At 43.8% G+C, this 23,231-nt stretch overlaps 1 protein-coding gene across 1 annotated transcript in view; it reads right to left on the reverse strand.

Moving 5' to 3' along the window:
- ITGAL (integrin subunit alpha L) overlaps positions 1-5,864 on the reverse strand; it is a 40,922-nt gene extending 35,058 nt beyond the window's left edge. Inside the window, exons 1-7 of the mRNA XM_030871749.3 lie at positions 5,734-5,864; positions 4,799-4,901; positions 4,077-4,171; positions 3,900-3,967; positions 1,799-1,916; positions 1,544-1,674; positions 36-181 (exon numbers count right to left, since the gene is read on the reverse strand). Coding sequence (XP_030727609.1) covers positions 36-181; positions 1,544-1,674; positions 1,799-1,916; positions 3,900-3,967; positions 4,077-4,171; positions 4,799-4,901; positions 5,734-5,788 — 716 coding nt within the window. The 5' untranslated portion in view covers positions 5,789-5,864. The remainder of the gene's footprint in view (positions 1-35; positions 182-1,543; positions 1,675-1,798; positions 1,917-3,899; positions 3,968-4,076; positions 4,172-4,798; positions 4,902-5,733) is intronic.
- Between the last annotated feature and the right edge of the window lie 17,367 nt (positions 5,865-23,231).

A 23,231-nucleotide genomic window follows, 5' to 3' on the forward strand; every position in this document is an offset into this window, starting at 1 on the left:
CCGACGGATGGGCTCTCTCACACAAGGGAACTCACGCGACATAGTTGATGGCACCGAAGGTGTTGGTCAACAGGCGCATGTGTTTGACTTTGGCAAGAAGAATATCAGGGTCCTTCCAGTTAACATAATCCAAGAAAGTAAATTCTGTTTTGTAGTTTGAGGAAAACTGAACAGCTGCAAACTAGAAAAAGGAAAGAAGACAAAAAATGACGTTACGTAGTCCTTCCCACTTGTTTGCTCCAATCTCTACATTTTTTTTATAAGTTTATTTTATTTTATAAATTTATTTATTTATTTTTGCTGCGTTGGGTCTTCATTGCTGCGCTTAGGCTTTCTCTACTTGTGGCAAGCGGGGGCTACTCTTCGTTGTGGTGCGCGGGCTTCTCATTGTGGTGGCTTCTCCTGTTGCAGAGCACGGGCTCTAGGCACGCAGGCTTCAGTAGTTGTGGTGCGTGGGCTTAGTTGCTCCGCAGCATGTGAGATCTTCCCGGACCAGGGCTTGAACCCGTGTCCCCTGCATTGACAGGCGGATTCTTAACCACTGCACCACCAGGGAAGTCCCACCCATCTCTACTTCTTTTGTTTTTTTTTTTTTTTTTGCGATATGCGGGCCTCTCACTGTCGCGGCCTCTCCCGTTGCGGAGCACAGGCTCCGGACGCACAGGCCCAGCGGCCAGGGCTCACGGGCCCAGCCGCTCCACGGCATGTGGGATCCTCCCGGACCGGGGCACGAACCCGTGTCCCCTGCATTGGCAGGCGGACTCTCAACCACTGCGCCACCAGGGAAGCCGTCTACTTCTTATCCAGGACCTGGGCAACCCAACTCCACATTCCTGCCTTGAATCGTTCTTTTGTTTTATTTTTTCGGTCACACCTCTCAGCATTCGGGATCTTGGTTCCCTGACCAGGGATGGAACACATGCCCCCTGCAGTGGAAGCATGGATTCACCAGGGAAGTCCCTCGAATCATTCTTTTGAAAGTGAGGCTGTATATAAACAAACACAGAAATAAATCAACCTGGAACCCGTTATGGAGTGCTGTCTGCTGGGCTCCGGTTCTCTGGGTTCTGCCTACCTCACCAATAGAGGTGGTTCCCAGCAACCATATTTCTGCTGAGTGACCCTGCTAAACAAGATACAGTTGGCTGGGACTGAGGTGAGGCCAGTCAGAATCTCTCCTCTGAGAAACTGGAATTTGCAGAGGGAGGGGTTGCTTGAGAGGAAGATTGGAAAAAAAACAACAACAAAAAACAAAAAAACACCTCCTGAAACTTTAACATGTGAACTTGGGAGCTTTCCACAGGCCCATGTGATCCAAAGAAGCTGAGAGCCAGTCTACAGAGAGGAAGAGAAAGAGAGAAGGAAGCAAAAGCCAAAAAGAAACAGAAATGAGAATTAGGGAGAATTCTGGAAGCAGAGGTCCAGTAATAGCCATGCCCTTAGGTTCTAGAGAAAACTTGTACTAAATTTTCCCTTTATGCCCTTAGCTAGCTCAGGTAGGCATCTATTGCTTACAACCAGGAATCCTAACTGATATATTTACCTGGTAGGAAGAGTTGCTGAGTTTCTTCATCACATCCTTCATGAAGTCCAGAATTTTCTGAAATTCATCTTGCTGCAAGCTCATTGAGCCATCAAACAGAAATACCAAGTCTACGTTGCCCTTTATACATTCTACAGAGGCCAGACACAGAGGGACTTGGTAAAGAGTCTCTGGGGGTTGGCCTGCCCATGCCAGTTCCCATGTATGGGCAACCACTTGGAGGTATTTTTACCCACTGGATCCCCCGTTCCTTACCCTGATAACCAGGGTGCCCTTGCAGCACCGGACCATTCAGATTCTGGTGGAAGAGGTAACACAGGCCACTTAGATAGATGTTCTGGTCACATGTCCGAGACAGCCCAGGGTCACAGGCCTGAAGGAATCAAAGATTTTTTAAAAGGTTGGGGCTTCCTCTTGCTGTGTGTCTTTAGGGCATCATCAACCAAGAACAAAAGCCTTCAGGGTCATCATCCCCCGATCTCATTCCCATCATCCAACTGGTTGCTAAGGCAAGGTAATTCGGCCTCCAGGTATCTTGTATCAGTCTCTCCATCCCCACTACCAATGTTATATGCCAACGGATGCTCGCTGCCTATAGGACAAAGTCTAAACTCCTTAGTTTGGCATTCATATAGTTCACAGTAGGCACTATCCTACATTTCCAAACCCATCCCCTTCTATTTCCAATTACACATTCTGTGTTTAAGCCAAATCAAATGACTCCCTATTCCCAGAATATACAATGATGTTTCTTTCATTTATGACTATCTTTCCTGCCAGACTGTAATTTCTTGAAAGTCAGGGCTCACGTCATGGTCATCTTTGCATCTCACTCCCCTTCCCCCATCAGAACCCAGCACAATGCCAGGCATGTAAGAGTAGCTAAGTAATCAAGCTCCAATTAAATACTGGATAACTATTTCACTCGCTTAGCCTTCTATTTCTTATATACCTGTGTCAGAAGGATGCTGCTGGGATGAACTGTAAAGAGTAATGGACTTGTAATCAAATAGGAATTATATTCAAATCCTGGCTCTACCTCTTTAAAACCATGTGACCTTGACCAGGTCTTTTAACCCCTTTGGTTCTGTTTCCTCATGTGTGAAATCTGTATACTGATCCCTATCTCACCTGAGTGTCTTGAGGATTAAAAGAGATAAGGCAGTGTTTCCCAAACTTTAGGCGTTTGTGTACCAGTTCACAATTTCTGTCATATGGGCATATCATCCACACTATTATTAATATTTTATTTAACTAAAATTTACTTTTTTTAAAAAATTGAAGTATGGTTGATTTACAATGTTGTGTTAGTTTTTGGAGTACAGCAAAGTGATTCAGATATATATATATATATATATATATATACACATTCTTTTTCATATTTTCTTTTCCATTATGGTTTACGACAGGATATTAAATATAGTCCCCTGTGCTGTACTATAGGACCTTATTGGGGGAGGGAGGATGGAGGAGGGAAGGATTGGGAGTTTGGAATTAGCAGATGCAAACTATCATATATAGGATGGATAAACAAGGTCATACTGTACGGCACAGGAAACTATATTCAATATCCTGTGATAAACCATAATGCAAAAGAATGTGAAAAAGAACATATGTATAACTGGGTCACTATGCTGTATAGCGGAAATTGACACAACGTTGTAAATCAATTATACTTCAAGAAAATTAAAAACAAAAACAAGAAACAAAAAACAAAACCCAAGAGGAACTTGTTTAAAATTTACTGTTTTAAACTTTAGCCTCATCCTATGCAATGCGAGGCAAGAAATCATGAATTTAACGTACCTGGTGAATATTTTTCTAATAAGTCATTAAATAAATATATGACTATTAAAACATTAAAAGTTGTGTACCACCACAAATCACCTTGTATGTTAACGGTCACAGATATTGTACGTTTGGAAAAAACACTGAGATAACTAAGGTCTCAAAAATAGCTGACTGATAGATGGCTCTCAATAAACACTGACTGAATCTGAACCTTTCTGATGCCTATAATCTTCTATAGCACGGGTCCCCACCCCCTCGGTCCGCTACCCTTCTGGGGCCTGTTAAGAACTGGGCCTCACAGCAGGAGGCGAGCGGTGGCGAGCAAGCAAGTAAACCTTCATCCGCCTCTCCCCATGGCTTCCCTTCACCGCCTGTACCATCCCCCACCCCCACCCCCAAGCCCGGTCAGTGGAAAAACTGTCTTGCACGAAACCAGTCCCTGGTGCCAAAAAGGTTGGGGACCGCTGTTCTATAGGATCTTTAATCCATTTTTTTCTTTTCTTTGTCTCCCTTTCCTAGCATCAATCTTCACAGGCGCTGATATCACACTGTACAGAACTCTTACCAAAAGGCTGTCGCTTGTGGGGTCTGTCGCCAAGGTCATTCCCAAGTACTTGGAGGTATAGTTGGAACCTGCAGGCACCAGAAGATTGGTCTGGAGGAACTTAGGCAATCCAGGTGTGATGGGGTCAGCCTCAATTTCCCGATACCATTCCTCCCAGCTCCCAAATCAGTTACTCACTACTCAGTCTGACTGGCAAGCAGTGTCCAGTGCCTGGGTGGCACTGATAGAGGTTTCCCATGTTGTTCCCCTCACCTGGAGCTCCCACGACAACCCTGATGAGAAATCGCATCTGTGAGATGGAGTTGCCCAGGCCTTTACCCCCCCCTCCCAACTCCTACCTATTAAGGGGGTTTGGACCCCCCACAAGATATCTCAAAGCAATTCAGCCACTCTTCTTTTGGGTGACTCCTCAGCCCCCATCTCGTCCCTATTGAATCCCAGATAAATAATCCGATGTGACAGAATTCTAGAAAGTTAAGGATCTTTTCCATTTACAGTCCAGAAAAACAGAGGCCCAGAGAATGATCTGCTGGAACGTCACAATACGAGTTCATTTAATCAGCCAACAATTCAAAAGTCGTTTATGGCTTACCTGCTATGTGCTAGGCTGTGGTATGTACTAGGGAGGGGTGGGGATTAGAGAGAAAAACCAAATCTCTGCCATCGAGGAGCTCACTGTCTAGTCTGGGAAAGAGTCTGGAATCTAGGAAGTATGGCCAAGTGTTTTAGGGGTTGTGATACATATTCCCTTCTATTAGGCACTTATAAGGTGCTTTAATGATGGATGGTCCACATCGTACTATCTGATGGCCTTGCTCCTGTTGCTTGGGTCCCACCACGGACTCCTCAAAACCGGAAGGTCCTGGCCAGGGCAGGGAGGACCTGCGGCGACAGCTCACCCATTTCCAACCTGCAAGACGCGGTACCCAAAATGCCTGCCGGCGTCTGGGATGGAGAAGTTTTGCACGTGTCGCACATCCAGGTTGTAGCTCCAGGCTGGGGCTGAGGGAGACCAGGACCAGGTCAGCCACTTCCGACCAGGGACCCCCCACGACCACCTCAGAGCGGCGGGCGTTGATTGGCCTCAACCCACGTGCCCGCAGTGGGCGGCCTCACCCGCAAAGACCTCGCTTCCTTCTCCCCAGGCCACCCACACCCCGGGCAGGGCTGGCAGCCCATTTCCTGGACTCCAGGAAATGTGAAAGCAATTCCCTACTACCCAGAGCTCTGGCAGCGCCAGGGCCTGGGGAGGACACACAACTTCCCGATTGGCCCATCAGCAAAGAAGGAAGGATGAGAAGGCAGAGACCCCTAAGAAAGGAGCAGTCCGAAGGGCTCCCCCCCCAACCCGAGGCGGTGGGGATGCCCCAAGGCAGGGTGTATCTCCCCACACACACCCACTTCTCCCCTGGGCTTGGGGCCCCGTCGCCCTGAAAACTCAGATAATTAGCCTCAGGCTCCCTCCCTGTGAAAGTTCAAGATCCCCTGATCCTGTGAAGCTGCCTCCTCACTCTTGTACTGCTCCCTGCCTCCCCACCCCACCATGGACCAATCTCTGCCATAACCATTAGATCTCAAATTCCCCCATCACATCCCCCACCTAAGCCCCAAACTGTTCTTTTTGGCCTTGCTTTCCTTCCAGGCCTCAGGCTCATTTCACATCTTAAGATGTCATTTCTTTCCCCCCTTCTCCCTCCAGAATTCCTGGGCCCCACGTTACCTATGGCCAATCCCACACTTAAAACAGCTGCTCATTTACTCTGGTTCCACAAAGCCCTGCAGTTTCCCTGGTCACAGACACATGTCCCCTCCCCTCCCCACCTCTCTTGCCTACCAAAGAGAAAAGGCCCAGACAGCAGCAGCCTCATCACCATGATGCAGGAATTCATCTTTCAAGGGGCTGGAGGGACCCGACCTAGGTGCAGTCTCAGAGGGCTCTTGGGATTTACTGGCAACCTAGACAGGGTGAAAGAGGGAAATGATAATGCCTCAGGGCCGCTTGCAGTGGAAATTTCTCACAGAGGCGCCAGGCTGGTGACACTGCACTGGGGGAGAGAGGGTTGTGCCTGGAGGGGTTGTGAAACCGCATGGGTTCAGAGAGGAAGTGTAAGCAGGTTAAAGACACTTCCTGTGCCTGCTTGCATTTTCTTATCATCCAGCGGCAGGCAGCACAGTAGTGCTGCCCGAGAGCTGCTGTGTCTCAATCCTTCACCAGCACACAAACTTAAGATTCGTTAAAGCTCAGTGGAGGACTGGTCAGATGAACTGTGGTACAACCGTAATGGAATGCTATGTAGCCACAAAAAAGGAGGATTGAAAAAAAATAAGTTGGGGGGGAAGAATGATGTAGCTTTCTCTTGATGTTGAAAGATGCCCATGATACACTCACCATCGAAGAAAAAAAACAAGTTACAGAACAGTATATTTAATAATTCGTTTTGAGTCTAAAACACAAACAAAAAATAATAATTTCCACAGAATGGGAGATATATGATTTGCAAGTCATCTGATACAGGACTTGTATCCAGAATATATAAAGAACTCTTGTGGGACTTCCCTGGTGGTCCGGTGGTTAAGACTCTGCACTTCCCCTATAGCGGTCGCGGGTTCCATCCCTGGTCAGGGAACTAAGATCTCACATGCTGTGCAGCACTGCCAAAAAAGGAAAAAAACAACAATGACAAAACAAAACAGAATATATAAAGAACTCCTGTAACTCAATGGTAAAAAGACAACCCAGTTTTCAAGTGGGCAAAGAATTTGAATAGACGTTTCTCCAAAGACAGTATATAAAATGGCCACTCCGTACACGAAAATGTTCAACATTATTAGTCATTAGAGGAGTACAAATCAAAACCAAAAGATACCACTTCACACCAAAGAGGATGGCTAGAGTAAAAAAGAAAGAAACTAAGTGTTCGTGAGAACGTGGAGAAATGGGAACTCTTGTGCTTTGCCGGTGGGAATTTAAGCTGGTGCAGCTACTGTGGAAAACAGTTTGACAGTTCCTCAAAAAAGTTAAACATAGTTTCCATGTGACCTAGCGATTCCTAGGTCTAGACCCAAAAGAATTGAAAATATGTTCACCAAAAAACTTATACATGAGTGCTCATAACAGAATTATTCATATTAGCCAAAGACTGGAAACAATGCAAATGTCTACCCACTGATGAATGGATAAACAAAATGTGGTCTATTCATACAGTGGAATATTATTCAGTCATTAAAAAAAGAATGGAGTATTGGTACATTCTACAGTGTTTGTCCATGTAGAATGTTTGTACATTCTACAAACATTCTACAATGTTTGTCCATGGACAAACCTTGAAAATCATGCTAAGTGAAACAAGTCAGGCACAAAAGGTCAGATATGGTATGCTTGCATTTACATGAAATGTCCAGAATAGGCAAATCTATAGAGACAGAAAATAGATGAGTGGTTGTCAGGGCGGGGGGAGTGGAGAATGTGGAGTGACTGCTCTTGGGTATAGAGATTTTTTTTGGAGTGATGAAATGTTCTGGAATTAGATAGTGGTGATGGTTGCACAACTTTCTGAATATATTTTTAAAAAACACTAAATGGTATGTGATTTATATCTGGAAAAAAAAGAAAGATAAATGGAAGTTGAAATTATGGGTGTGTTTGTAAAAAAAAAATCTGAAACGACACACAACCAAACTCTAAACAGTGATTACCTCTGCAGAATACGGATTACACATTTCTGCATTATCTGGAAGAGGGTGTATAACTTGGGTAATTAAAAAAAATAAAAATATTAAAAACACAACAGAATAGAGGAAGTGTATTTGTTTATGGGAAAACAATACTGATACACTTCTTATTCTCTCTGTTGTGAGGAAATCCTGCTCAACCTGCAAGGCCACTTCCAGTGTCACTGCCCTGCAGAAGGCTTTTGCAGTCAGATTACCCATAATCTACCGCCAGGCAGTTACAACTTGACGAGCTGGCTCTTGTTAATTAGATGATATTAAACAGTCTTTTTCAAATTCAGTTAAAATCAGATAAGTCAGACTGATTTCTTTGATTCTCTGTACAGCAGTTTCAATTTACAGCTAACCAAATTCTTTTGTTTTGTTCTGAAATTACAAAAAGAATATACATTTTAAAATTCAAACATCACGGAAGTGTATAAAGTAAAAGGATAAAAACTCTAGAATAACCATGGTTACCAGTTTGGAGCCCTACGTTCTTCATGACAAAAAATTATTAGTTCTAGTAGTTAACCATACAGGTTTGATCTGTTTGGAAAAAACTATAATTCTCCTCTCACCACGGAACATCTAATCCAGAATTAATAGTCAAATTAGCCATCTCCAGTGTGAAGGTTTTCCTTTACACCAGCTTCAAATTTTAGTTGCTTGAGTTAGGGCTTAAGTTTATAGAAACTTTAAGTGTATCAGTAGCAACGAATAGAACACCTGGGATGAAAGGATTCAGGAAACACTCTCAGAGTCTCCATTGCTTGGATTATATTAGTTTATGTGTATGTTTCAGCAGGTGGGTATACTCATTTGTATATTTATCATGTTCAGGTTTTCAGTTTAAAAAAACAAAAGAATTATACATATATATATAATATATATATTTTTCCCCCCACTTCTTTTCAAGGTTTATAAGGCTGAGGAACTATAAAGTACAAGTAAGCCCCAAAGATTCTAGGAAGTCAGGGGCCCAATGCAGGAGAGAGCAGGTGATTCCCCTGAAGAGCTGGGCTGCAAGGATCTCAGGCTGAGACCACATGGGGAAGGCCTGAGGGGCAGGATGCACCTTACACACACACACAGACACACACACAGACACACATACACAACTTCTTCCCTAGTCATGTTCGCCAGCTGTCTTCATCATAACTGAGACTGTCAGTTCTCTGAGGGCCCAGATCCTCTGAACTGTCTCTCCATTCCATCCCTTCTGTTAGAACCTCCATCAGTTTTCACCTGAACAATTTATTGCCACTGCAGCTCTTCTTTCCCTCAGTCCCCTCCCCCTAGAGAAGGTTCTACCTCCCAGCTACTCGCCCAGTAGCCTTGAGAAACCTGAGCATGTCTCTCTCACGCTTTAAAACCCCTGATGATTCCCCTTTTGCCCACACAAGATTGAGTCTGAGCTCCTTGGTATGGCTTTCAGGGGCCTTGTTGCCTCTCTGTGCCCCATGGTCTAACCTACTGAATGTCTCCTCAGTGGGCAAACAGACCGAGCATCTAGAGAAAAGTTTATGAAACACAAAGTGTTGGCCATACTCGCACCCCTTTCTGAGGAAAGCAGCTTCAATAGGTGGTTTCTGTATGATGTCATATTGACTGCATCAGATGAACAGTGTGGAACGGATTCTGTTGGCGTGGTGATGGCTGAATGGACCTGAGGTGATGCCTGGGGCAAAGATGGCCACGGATAGACTGGACCCAACACATGCAGCTCTCTCCAGGATGACTTGGTTTTTCCACTTATGAATTGTTCCCCACAGGGTCGTGAAAATGGACTCAAACATATCACGTCACAGAGGAGTGACAAATGAGATCTCAGATTGGGAAGTTCCAGGTTACACAGAATCCATGCAACTAAGACTGAGCCAGTGGGCTGGATGCCTCAAGTCTGTGTGTCCTCTGTGGGGTAAAATGATCTCAATGATGTCTTATTTTTCTGTAGGTTCATCTGAAAACGATGAGAGAGAATTTTTTCTTGCTCCACTCAAGAGAGCAAACAGGACTTTGTATCATGCTCTTTTGTATCTTCATCACTGCTCATTCCATGGTCCAAGCCATCACCATCTTGTGCCCAGATTTTTTTTTTTTTGCAACAGATTATTTTATATTTTTTGATAAATATATCAAGGCAAATAATACTGTAATCCATGTTCCCTTCTCCTCATGCCCTAGAAGCAATAATTACAATTGTTTGAGGGTAATGATGCTTTTATATTTTAGTATGTATAAGTATCACAATATATATCTATGTATGTGTGATATTTATGACTTTTAATTGACATAAAATGATTTCAAAACTGTATAAAATGTTCTGCACTTTGGTAACTCATTATTATGTCTATGAGATCAATCAAAGTGAATATATATAATTCTGGTTTATTCATTTTGATAGCTGTATAATATTCCATTGTTTTGATATGCTCATATGCAGTCTTCCTTTTCTGATAGATGTTGAGTTGCAATGTTTCAGTAAAAATCCTAGTATATGTCTTTTTGTATATTTTTATAAATTCCCTTATGGTATACCCCCAAGGATAAATTTTAAGTCATAAGGCATACACATCTTCAAAGACAATGTATAATAATACCTGATAATAAATTGTCTTTCAGAGTAGTTACGGCAATTCTACCAATTCTCCTTTTCTTTATTTGTCAATATCTCACTTTTTTCCCCTTGATGTTGTTGTTGACTAAAAAAACACTGCACACCGTAAAAGCAGTGAGTTTCAGTTTTTGGTTTTTTTTAAATTTATTTATTTATTTAGGCTGTTTATTTATTTATTTATTTATTTATTTGGGTCTTCGTTTCTTCGTTTCTGCATGGGCTTTCTCTAGTTGTGGCGAGCGGGGGCCACTCTTCATCGCGGTGCGCGGGTCTCTCACTGTCGCGGCCTCTCTTGTTGCAGAGCACAGGCTCCAGACGTGCAGGCTCAGTAGTTGTGGCACACGGGCTTTGTAGCTCCGTGGCATGTGGGATCTTCCCAGACCAGGGCTCGTGTCCCCTGCATTGGAAGGCAGATTCTCAACCACTGTGCCACCAGGGAAGCCCAAGTTTCAGTTTTATTGGGGGACCTTATTGAGAACTATAGCCCGGGAGACAGCCTCTCAGATTGCTCTGAAGAGGTAGGGGAGGACCCAGTATATATGTGATTTTTTTGGCTGGGAAAGACATGTAGTCAAGCATATATCTTGGTAAAAGATTACTAATCTAATCATAAAACCCAGCTATCTCAAGTTAATGATCTTAGTATTTTCTATGTCTGGGAAGATGCAAGAATCTAGGGTCATTGACATTCTCCCTTAGATATGCATCTTAATTATATATCCAAAACAAAGCTCCATCTTACTGTTCTCCTTCCGGAATTCCCTTCCAGGTGCACTGTCGGTGGGCAACTGCAGTGGGTTGCAACTTAATCCTTATAGAACTGAAATGGTGGGGGGCAACATTCTTTGTTTACTTTGTAATGTCCAGTTTTGTCTATTAAGCCATATATGTAAATATATATATGTATCTTATTAACTTAATTTCCCTTCTCTGATAGACCTAGTGGCAGGGCAGGAATAAAGACGCAGATGTAGAGAATGGACTTGAGGACAAGGGGTGAAAGGGGAGGCCGGGACATAGTGAGAGAGTGGCATGGACATACATACACTACTAAATATAAAATAGATAGTGGGAAGCAGCCGCAAAGCACAGAGAGATCAGCTCGATGCATTGTGACCACCTAGAGGGGTGGGATAGGGAGGGTGGGAGGGAGGTTCAAGAAGGAGAGGATATGGGGATATATGTATATGTATAGCTGATTCACTTTGTTGTACAGCAGAAACTAACACAACATTGTAAATCAATTATACTCCAATAAAGATGTATAAAAAATTTCCCTTCTTTTACAAAGTTATAACAGATGATAAAGTAGGAGATTTAGATCACTGGCTTATTATAAAAAGCTATAGTTCAGGAACAGTCAGATGGAAAAATTGCACAGGGCAGGGTGTGAGGAGTTTCCCTGCCCTCTCCAGGCACCTCCACATGCTCACCAACCCAGAAGCTCCTTGTGCCCAGATTTTGTGGCAGTTTCCTAACTAATGGGTCCTGCTTCCAACCTTGCCTCTGCTACAGTCAGAGGGGTCCTTTAAAAATATGTCAGATCACGTCACTTTCTTGCTCAAAACCTTCCAGTGGTTCCTCATGTCACTCAAAATACCAGCCAAAGTTCTCACCATGTCCCACAAAGGCTTAACTCATCAGACATCTCATCATCTGTTTGAGCTCGTCCCCTTCCAGCGTACTCCTTTCCAGCCTCACTGCTGTCCCGGCCCTTTGATCATCCATCACTCCTTGGCCTCAGGGCACTTGTTCTCCTGCAGGCTCGTTCCCTGTCTCCTCGAGGTCTTTGTTCCTTAGCACTTATAAACTGCTTCTACTATCTAATTTCCTTATTCATCTAGTTTATTGTCCATCTTCCCTACTGGAATGTAAACTCCACTTGGACAGTTGTTATTCACTGCTGTACACCCAGTACCTAGAACAGTGCTTGGAACAGAGTGGATAAATACTGAATCAGTAAATGTTTACTAAATGAATGAATACTCGGGGCTGCCCTTGTCCCTAAGGATAGTTAAAAGGCTTTTGCTTTCCAAGGTCTAGGCTCTCAGAAGCAAAAATCTGTATCATTTAAAACGGAGAGGTTGAAGGAGTTGAAAGAAGAGGGCTGGGGGCTTCCCTGGTGGCACAGTGGTTAAGAATCCGCCTGCCAATGCAGGGGACACGGGTTTGTGCCCCGGTCCGGGAAGATCCCACATGCTGCAGAGCGGCTGGGCCCGTGAGCCATGGCCACTGAGCCTGTGCGTCCAGAGCCTGTGCTCCGCAGTGGGAGGGGCCACAGCAGTGAGAGGCCTGTGTACCACAAACAACAACAACAAACAAAAACAAACAAACAAACAAAAAAGAGGGCTGAGTTCCCAGAGCCAGGAATTTATTTAATGACTATATAAAATGACATAATACACTGGGGGCAGGTAAGCAATCTGTTGGCTCCTTCCAGACTGTGAATTGGAGAATAGAGAGAGGACTGGCCAGTTACAAGAGAGGAGAGGGCAGTTCAGACATTCATAGAAATATGTGTCATGAGAGATATAAATATGAGCTCCGTGAATGAGGAACAGCGATAACTTGGAGGGCGGCGTCCATTCCTAATGGCCTCTCTAGCCCCAGTTCACATGGACCCTCATGCTGAAACTTTTCTCTCCTGTGGCTCTTGGATGAATAAAATATTGACTAGGCAAGGGTGTGGCAGCAGGAAGCTTCTGGGCGCTCAGGGACCAGTGGGCCTCTGGCTGATGTAGTTGGCATCAGGAAACACAGGCTGGGGCCTCCCAGCCTCCCACATGAAACCACCAGGCCCAACTGCCTCGAAACCAAAGACAAATCAGGGCAAAGGTCTCTTTTCAGATTCACACAGAAGATCCGCTTGTGCAGATGCTGCTGGCTGCCATCAGCTGCTGTCTCTCGGCCCAGGCTCTTCACCCACGACTTCCTCTTGGGTGTATCAACACAAGCTGCTTTGGTCAGGATGGTTCTGACACAAGTATCTGGGTCACCACAGGGCTCTTTCCCCTTCTTCCCACCTGCCAGGAGGTTAGAAGGAGAAACTCCCCAGAGGAGGAGTTGGAGCCTCAGGGCAGAGGAGGTCACTAAGGCCACCACACTATTCCAAGGCCCTTATGATCTCATGGCTAGGTGGACCGTGCATTCTAAGGTTCTAGAAACTCTACCTGGGTTTTCCCTTTACCTGGAGGGAGGGTTGAGCTGAACACACCACAGGTAGGGATCTTCTAAGGATGGCAGCCCTTGGGCATTCACCTGTAGTCCATGGGGCCCCCCGTTGTCCCTGATTGACCTCACTTCGAGGGCTCCATTTCCAGCATCTGCGTGTGGGGTTCATTTTTGTGGCCAACAGAGCATACAGTTCAGGGCCAGCAATCTGGGAATCAGTTCTGGGCCGTATTGTCTGGCTATATTGTGCCAGTGAATCTCTTCACCTCTCTGGGCCTTGGTTCCTTCTTCTGTACATCGCCCAGACTTCCATGGGACTCACTAATCTGTGAGCTCTGATAGGATCGTATTCATCTTCATACCCCCATATTGTTGCTTTATGACCCCCACCTGCTAGTACAAGATCTCCAGCTTCCTGCAAATCTTCTGTGCTATTTCAGGAAGTCTCACATACCATTCCCTGGTGTGTAAGCTGCTCCGGACTTCATACCTTGGCTGCTCTAGCCTAGATAATAGCCACTGTGTATAAGAAGGATCTCTACTCCCCTCTGACAGCTAAGACTTCATTCCTGGGTCAAGCTCATTGTCATATGAGTCTCCCCCACCTTCAGGAAGCTCCTCTGCTCCCTCTTGAAAAGGTCTTCTATAGGGTCACCTTGGAAGTTTTCCAAGCATGCCCAGGCATTCTTGAACTTCCAAAGTGGCCACAACCCAAGTTTGGCCTGCTTTGTGTACAATGAAGATATTAGTAATGCCCGCCTGATAAAATTTTTTCCAACAAGGAAAAATTTGTTAAAACAAGGAAAATGACTCCCTGCCATCACTATACTTCAGTGAGAAAAAAGAAAACATTTCCTGTCTTCTCACTGGGTAGCTTGAGTCCATCTAGAAAATAGGTCAAGAGAATTCCCTGGTGGTACAGTCGTTAGGACTCCGTGCCTTCACTCCTGTGGGTCCAGGTTTGATCTCTGGTCCGGGAACTAAGATCCCACAAGCCGTGCCGCATGGCCAAAAAAAAAAAAAAAAGAAAAACAGAACCTGGAAGACTGGTTATTGTAGGATGTGTTTGCACTGTCTGAAGTGTTTGGGGGAATACCTAAATCATTAGGAAGGCCTCCTCCCAGGTCTCACGACCAATCAGACTCTCCTCAACCCTTTCTGCCGCCCCTCTTCCCGCTGAATATTCCTGAAACTCCTTCAGGAACTATGGGCGACTCCCTTCAAGGCCTCGGATGACTCCCTATGAATTTGGAGGGTCTTGGCCAAATCTCACATTGCGGTAAGTAATAGGAGCCCATTTGAACTGGCTAAAATTAAAAGAATAAATTTGTTTGAAGAATATCACAAAACCCTTAGGGGAACCCCAAAACAACTGGGTCTTCTGGGTGGCTGGAGAGGGCACCCCATCTTCCCCCATTCTTCCCTTCCTCTCTGCAGGCCACCATTCTCCGCATCTTCAACAAAGCTCAAAAAAGTTTGCCCTTTATTGACCACCTCATCCCAACTTTATATATACTTAATCGAGGGGGCTAAGATCTCTGAATTTCCACGCCCTTAGGAGGGAGAATCTGATTGACCAGCTAGAGTCAAATGTCAACCCCACAGTAACCAGCTGAGGCCAAGGGAACAGAGTCACATCCTAAATACAAACCAGCATCTGGCCACCTCGTCCTCAATCTCTGGGTGGGGAAGTAGTCCTCAAGCAGAGGTTGTGGGGCTAGGGCGAGGCAGAAGCGCCAGAAGTTATTTGTTTCGTGGGGTAAATTTCAGTCTTACAACATAACTTGGCTCAAACTTTCTTTAGCCTCACGTCCCACTTTTTCTTCCTCAATCTCTCATCAGCCTATCCCACTTGCCTAAAATGTGCATTCCCCATCACCACGTGTCAAGATCTGCCCAAGATCTTCTCTAAGGCTTTAAAATAAATAAATAAATAAATTTGGGCTTCCCTGGTGGCGCAGTGGTTGAGAGTCCACCTGCCAATGCAGGGGACACGGGTTCGTGCCCCGGTCCGGGAAGATCCCACATGCTGCGGAGCGGCTGGGCCCGTGAGCCTTTCTCTGAGGCTTCATGCCAACTTCTCCATGCCATCCTTTATGATAGTTTCCACTAGAAGTGTAGTAAAAACAGTTTCAGATATGAAAGATCTCCTGAATTCTCCTGAATTCAACCCTCCCTCGTCTCACACAAGTCCCTTATGTATTACCTCCCACTAAATCTTCAACCAGGCCCCGCTCACACACCTCCAGAGCTGGGATGCTCATGACTTCTCAAAGAGATCCATTGTGTCTCTGGTGTCCCTGCCTGTAGGAAAATGCTTTCTTGTATTACATGCCAATTTGCCTTCCTGTGACTTCCATGCTTTAGACTTGGTTCTGCCCTGTGGAAATGCCTAGGACTAATCTTTTCACCTTCCCACCAGGAAACCCCTCAGCAATTTGGATATGGCTCATGTCAACCCTTAGTCTTCTCTCTTCCAGGCTGAACATCCTCAGTTATGTCTAATATTCCCCATAAAACAGTCTCAAGTCCTCTGACCATCCTAGGAGGAACATGTGTCAACTACCCTCCTAAAATCTGGTGCCTCAAAATAAATACAACAGGGATAGTCAAGGAAATCTTTAAATTTTTTTTTTAAAAAAGGAAGAAAATAAATTAAATCTCCAACATAATAAGAATTTGGTTATATCGATTAAACAAATCGATTTTATACAATACTATTCAGCCTTTATCAAAATACGGTAGATTTACATATACTAGCATAGAAAGATTGTCATGGTAGAAAAAAAGCAAGTTACAGAGCAGTGTGTGTTACATCTTATTTGTCTGCTAGGCAGGAAGTCTGTCTTTCTCAGCTTCTCTCTCTCCCATCTCTCTGTCTCTTAAACATTTCGTTTTTTCATGTATATATAAAACAAATTGGGGGGAGGATAAGGACTGAACTCTGCATAGTTATTTCTAAATTCTAGAGATGTCTTGAGTTATTTCTAGAATATAGAGGATAAGGTTTGGGGGATCTTTCACGCTATGATTGTTATGTCTGTAATTTTTTTTTTTTTTTGTAAAGAGCACGTATTACTTTCATAATCAGAGAACAACAACAACACTAATAAAGGATTTGCAATGCTTTGGTGAGCTCCGAATATCAGGGTGTTGATCTATTTCCTCCTTCACATTCTTTTCATTTATTCATTCAACCAACGCTCTCTAAGGCCTTCTCTGTGCCAGACCTGGTGCTGGGCCTCGGACTTCTAGAGGCTAGTGAAGTGTGATTCCACCTGTGAGAAGCTCACAGATGTCAGAAAAAACCTAGCATGATAAATGCTAGGACAGAGGAAATCACAGAGCTGAGGGATCACAGTGGGGGGACTTCCTGGAGTCTTGAAGATAATAGTGTTTGTTGTCCATAAAGGGCTTTTGGGTGATTGAGAGCAGCCTTGCAAAGGCCTGGAGGCAGGGAGAGCTGTGCTGTCCTCCGTCCAACCCCTCTACCTTCTTCCCTCTAGTCCAAGCCACCACCATCCCTCACCATCCTCTGCAGCATTCTTCCCCTCCAGTCTATTTTCAACCTAGCAGCCAGAGTGATCTCTCAAAAACACAAAGGCAACCATGTCATCCCCCTGCTCAAAACTAATCTGTGGCTTCCTCCTTCTATTAGGAGAAAAAGTCCAAAAATCCTCCACATGACCCATCAGATCTTGCACTCAAGCCATCAGGAAATCTTTTGGTTTCAAAAAATACCCTGACTCTGACTGCCTCTTACCATCTTCACTGTAGCTACTGGTGCAAACCACCATTGTCTCTCTCCTGGGTTTTTGCAGGAGCCTTCTCACTGTCCCTCTGATTCCACCTCCCGAGCCCATCTGCCCTTACCGTAGGCAGAGTCATCATGTCAGTCCTCCAGTCTAAACCCTCCAATGGCTCCTATCTCACCCAGAGCCAGAGCTGAAGTCCTTATAGTGGCCCACAGGCCCTGCATATCAGGCCTTTCATTGCCCCTCTGACATCACCTCTTCCTGCCCTTCTCTTGCCCAGCCACTGGCCTACTTACTCTTTCGCCATCGCATCAGGCTTGCTGTGTCTTGGGGCCTTTGCTCTGGGTGTTTCTCTGTTTGGAATGCCGTTCCCCCAGATGATCACATGACTCCCTCCCTCCTCATCTTCAAAGCCTCTCTGGTGATCTCTATCTCTGTCTCAACATCCTCCATTACCCGAGTTCTGCCCTAACCCCGAGTCTCTTTCTCTCTGTGGGTCTTATGGCAGGAGTTCACTCACTAGGGTTTCTCACATTTGCCCCAGACACAAAGATGAAACTTCCTGGCATTTGGGATGGTGGAAGGTGGTTAACAATGTGAGAGTTGTGGCCATGAGTGTCATTTCTCAAGTCTTCTGAGGCAGAGCCTGTTGCTAAAAATTCCATGAGGCAAGTCCAGGAGAGGTGGGAGCTGGGAACTAGGGCTGAACCTGGCCTGGGTCAGGTCCAAGGCAGGGACCACCAATGGGGACACTGACCTGGGTGTCAGGCCAGAGTGGTGGGGGCTCAGGTCGATGGGAAAAGTTTGGACCTTTGGGGTTTGACTGCAGACTAAAAACCATAACAAAGTTAGATTATGTCAATCCTACAATGACCTGTGAAGTACTATGTCCTGTGCTACCTCCTCCCTACCCTGTGCCACATCTGTCTGACTTCATTTCCTTTAACACTCCCTACTCACTATGCAGCAGTCACCCTGACCTCCTTGTTGTTCCTAGACCACCCCAGGCACACTCCTTCCTGCCCCAGGACCTTTGAACTTGCCAGTCTCTCTGCCTGAAACACTCTTTCCCAAATATCTGCATCCTTATTCCTCTCTTCAGTCAGGCCTTTATTTCAAAGTCACCTTCTCAGTGAGGCCTTCCCTGACCACAATCATACAATACACACTCACATACAAGAATTCTTACCTCCTTCTCTCCAGACTTTATTTTTTCTCCTTAATATCTATCCCTAACCAACAAAGGATGGCTCTTATCTAGTGCTATCCCTCTCTTCATTAACATGTCAGCTCCATGAGGACAGGGATTGCTGTCTGTTGTATCCACTGATACAGCTCCAATATCCAGTGCAGTGGCTAGCACAAAGGAGGTCTTCTATACATATTTGTGAATGAACCCAGGGAGAGTCTCCAGCATCTACTTCATGCCAGATATTTTTCAGCCATTATTTTATTTCTTACTAGAAATAAATGGGATGATCCCATTTTTGTTTAAAAAAAAAAAAAGGTATATATAATGCACAGAGCACACACTATGTCACTCCGTACAGCCTGGAGGGAATGGCTGGGCGCCCCCTGGGGCCCATTGTGAGGTGGTGGCCCTCTATATAGCATGGGAAGAAAAATGTCTAAACTTAGCTCTGCTCCACTAAGGTTCAATAGCAATTCTCTCCGGGAGGAGGGATTTCAAGTGATTTTAACTTTTTTCCTTTTTACTAAGTTGCATTTTGTGATTTTTCTACAATGACAAGACAGTGATTTTGTAACAAGAAAAAATTTTAATGGAGAGTGTACTGAGCCTACTGAAGTATTTTCAGTGTACTGAAAATGCACTGAATGTATATTTTCAGGAATTCCCTGGTGGTCCAGTTGTTAGGACTCCGTGCTTCCACTGCAGGGGGCGCAGGTTCTTTCCCTGGTCGGGGAACTAAGATCCTACATGCCTCGAGGTGCGGGGCAGGCCCCCTCCCCAAAAAAGTGTACTGAACCCTAAAGTGTAGTGTCATAATTCTGAATGATTATCATAATGGAAAAAAGCCCCAAGGCTCTTATTGTATGTGAAAATCAAATGGGGGTGGGTGAGGGGTGAGATAGGAGTAGGGGATTAAGAGGTACAAACTACTATGTATAAAATAAGTAAGCTACAGGATGTATTGTACAGCACAGGGAATACAGCCAATATTTTATAATAACGTTATTTTTTAAAATATTTATTTATTTTGGCTGCACCGGGTCTTAGTTGTGGCACACTGGATATTTGTAGTGGCGTGCAGGATCTTTAGTTGCGCCATGTGGACTCTTAGTTGCGGCATGCATGAAGGATCTAGTTCATCGACCAGGGATTGAACCTGGGGCCCCTGCATTGAGAGCACCAAGTCTTAGCCACTGCACCACCAAGGAAGTCCATAAAATAACTTTAAATGGAGTAAATCTATGAAAGTTTTGAATCACAATGCTGTACACTTGAAACTAATATATTGTAAATCAACTATACCTCAGATTCTCTTATTCTTTAAAACCCCTCTTTCTTCTCCTTTGCCTGCTCTCCCAACCCCACCTCCAGGTTTTTAACCTTTGCAGTCTTTGACCCAAATGGTAAATGTGGTTCAATGAATCTCTCAGTGAAAAAATAAGAAAAAGATAAAAAGGATGCTTTCGAAAGCTCATAATGCAGTCACAAGGATCCACCCGGGTGGATGGCCTGCACAAAGGCACGTCAACCTGTCGTTCTGGCCCAGTAGGTTGGTCACTGGCCAAGGCAAATTCATGACTTTTTTTGCACTGGCCCGGGTGAACATTGCTCCCAGGTAGAAGTGACAGGGAGGGATATGGATGCAAATCTTCCCCCAAAAGAGTCCTGCTTCCTTGAGGGGCGTGGTAAGGGTTGTTAGTATTATCAAGGGGACCCCCGGAATGAGGGGTAGAGCACCAGCCTTCCGGTCAGACAGACTTGGGTTTACAATTCTCACTAGGTTGATTCCCAGCTGGTGACTCTGTGCAAGACTCCTAACCTATCAGGGACCTCAGTTTCTGCATCTGTAAAATGGAGTTAAGAAAGCCAATTTCCTGGGGCTGCTCTGAGGAGGAAATGAGGAGATAAATAAATGCAAAATGCTCAGCACCATCATATGGCTCATTATATGTGCTCAGCAAACTGTATTGTATAAAATGATGTATTCATTCAACAAATGTTATTGCCATGTAAAGTGCTAGGGTGGACGAAACAGAGCAGCCCCTGCTCTGTGGAGCTTACAGACTAGTGGAACAGATAGTCATGGTGTAATCACATGAATAAAGAATTACAATTGCACTAAATACTGAGAAGGAAAAGTCCAAAGAACTAAGAGAGCATATAACCAGGGGCACCTGATCTAGCCACTTTTTAACCCAGAAGAGGTGACTACAGATGAAATAGAATGCTTTTGTTTTTCCCTTAATGATAAAGGAATCCTTCACATGTACAATATGCTGAACGTTTTGCAAAGAACTTTTCGTGGATGAGATTTTCATATGATCCAAAGCAGAGATGATGACCCTCATCTTACAGAAGTGGAAACTAGGGTGTAGAGAGGTTATATAACTTCATTAAGGCCAGACAGCTCATTGATAGCACACCCAGAGATCAGACAAAACCCAGAAGTCCTTTGCTTCCACATCTATTGCTTTTACAGTGTATCATTTTTTTTAAAATTCTGAAATACAGCATACTTCCTTCTTCTTAAAATGTTGAAATATAGTTTACTTACAAAAAGCATGGGGAAATATATGTGTATGGTTTAAGGAGTACCTATGTAACTACCACCCAGCCCAAGGAACAGAATTTAACATAGCTCAGAAGTCCCCTTATATACACTTCCCCAGAAGTAACTCCTATGCTAAATTTTGTTAATCATTCATTCTCTTACCTTTTAAAAGAGTTTTTATCATTTATGCATCTCAGCGATATATTATTGCTTATTTATAAATGGCATCTTAGTTTATGTTTTCTATAGCTCGCTTCTTACTGCCAACATTTTGTTTTTGAGATTATTCATGTTGATGATGCCTATATCTCATTTTTACAAATAAATAATATTCCATTGTGTGATTATTTGTGCACTCCCCTGCTAACAGACATTTGGATCATTTCCAGTGTTTTACCATTATAGTTCTTCTTTTTCCTTTGGGAGATAAATGAATTTGTTTTTATAAAAAACTTTTGAAGATGTTATAAGTTTTGTGAATTTAAAGTCCAGTCCCTACACCCACATTATCAGTACTGTATGATAGTAGGTTCTATCATTTATTTTGAGCTTACCATCAGCCAGGAACTGTGTTAGGAGATTTACACACATTTAAAAAATTTAATTCTCTTAACATTCTTATTTGATATGTATTATTATCTTCAGGTGAAAGGACTATTTTTTTTTTAGGCAATGAAACTGAGGTCCCTAGAGGTTAGACAATTAGCCTAAGGTCATTAGGAGAGCCAAGATTGCAACTCGGTCTAATTCTAACGTTCTGGTTCCTTCCAATTCACTCCAGGACTTAATACCGTATTGTGCAGTAATAAAAACCAAATGTAATGATGAACTATACTATCTATAATTATCTACTCTATTTTTTATATTTGTGATTGTGGTAAAACACACATAACATAAAATTTACCATCTTAACCACTTTTAAGTGTACAGTTCAGTAGTGTTAAGTACATTTACATTGTCGTGCAAACATCTCCAGAGCTCTTACAGCCATTCTTGAACATATCATCTGGGGCACACGTGCAAGAGTTTTCTCCAGGACATGTCCTATGGGTGGAATTCCATGGGTTTGCATGTGTCCAACTTTATCAGTTAAGGCCAAACTTTTTTCCAAAACGTTTGCACCAATTTATACTCCCATAGGCAGTTACTTATTTTTCAAGTATGCTTTACATTCAAATGTTTAAAAAAATTATTTTGAGTTCCAATGTTAAAAGAACAAAAAGACAATACAATGAAAAAATCTCCTGTCCCCTAACCACCTCATTCTCTCCCCAGAGGCAATCAAAATTACTTATTACTTATAGAATTATTAGTATAAGGTCTTTATGAGAATTAAATTAGTTAATATATGTAAAGTATTTAGAATCCTGCCTGTTAGAACTGTAACTACTATCAGGATAATCACATCGATGTTTTCTCATTCTTTTTTTTTTTTTTTTGCGGTACGCGGGCCTCTCACTGTCGTGGCCTCTCCCGTTGCGGAGCACAGGCTCCGGACTTGCAGGCTCAGCGGCCGTGGCTCACGGGCCCAGCCGCTCCGCGGCATGTGGGATCTTCCCAGACCGGGGCATGGACCAGTGTCCCCTGCATCGGCAGACGGACTCTCAACCACTGCGCCACCAGGGAAGCCCTCATTCTTTTTTACAGTTGCCTGATAGTCTATTATATAAATGTATCACTATTTTAATCATAATTGATAAACATTTAAGTTGTTCCTGTATGTTTATAGCACAGCAGTAAATAACTATTATTTCCCACTCACATAGGTGAGTACATCTAAAGGGTAAAGTTCTGGAACTGGAACTGCTGGGTCAAAGGTATTTAACACAGTTATAATTTTAATGGATATTGGCAAACTGCCCTTCATGAATACATCACAGATTCTCATATATATTAACTTAAAGAGGTAGAAACTTTGGAATAGAATAGACCTAGGTAAGCTACTTTGTTGTTCAGATGAGTCAGCTGATGCACGGGAGAGGGAAAATGACTGGCACAGGCAGTTAGTAGTGGAAACAGCACCAGAACCCATGCAGATGTCTGGACTTGGAGTCTTAAATGCTTTAAAGTCCATGTTAACATTTCATTATTTTGATGCTGCGGCTTGCTTATATAATGGTAGTAACTTAATAATTAATTTCTCACTATTCTTTCCGATTTTTCCCTGGGCTATTTTCCTACCCTGGATTGATCATGCGCGCTATCTTGGACAATTCTGACCGGCTTGAGGTTTGCCAAGTGACCCATCTGCCCTCGTCTTAGAAAATGCTGGATTTGGTAAACTGCCTCTAGGGAAACAGAGCTCCGCCAGCCACTCCCAAGAGATCATTTA

The sequence above is a fragment of the Globicephala melas genome, chromosome 15 (genome assembly GCF_963455315.2).
Source record: "Globicephala melas chromosome 15, mGloMel1.2, whole genome shotgun sequence".
In the NCBI taxonomy this organism is placed as follows: Eukaryota; Metazoa; Chordata; class Mammalia; order Artiodactyla; family Delphinidae; genus Globicephala; species Globicephala melas.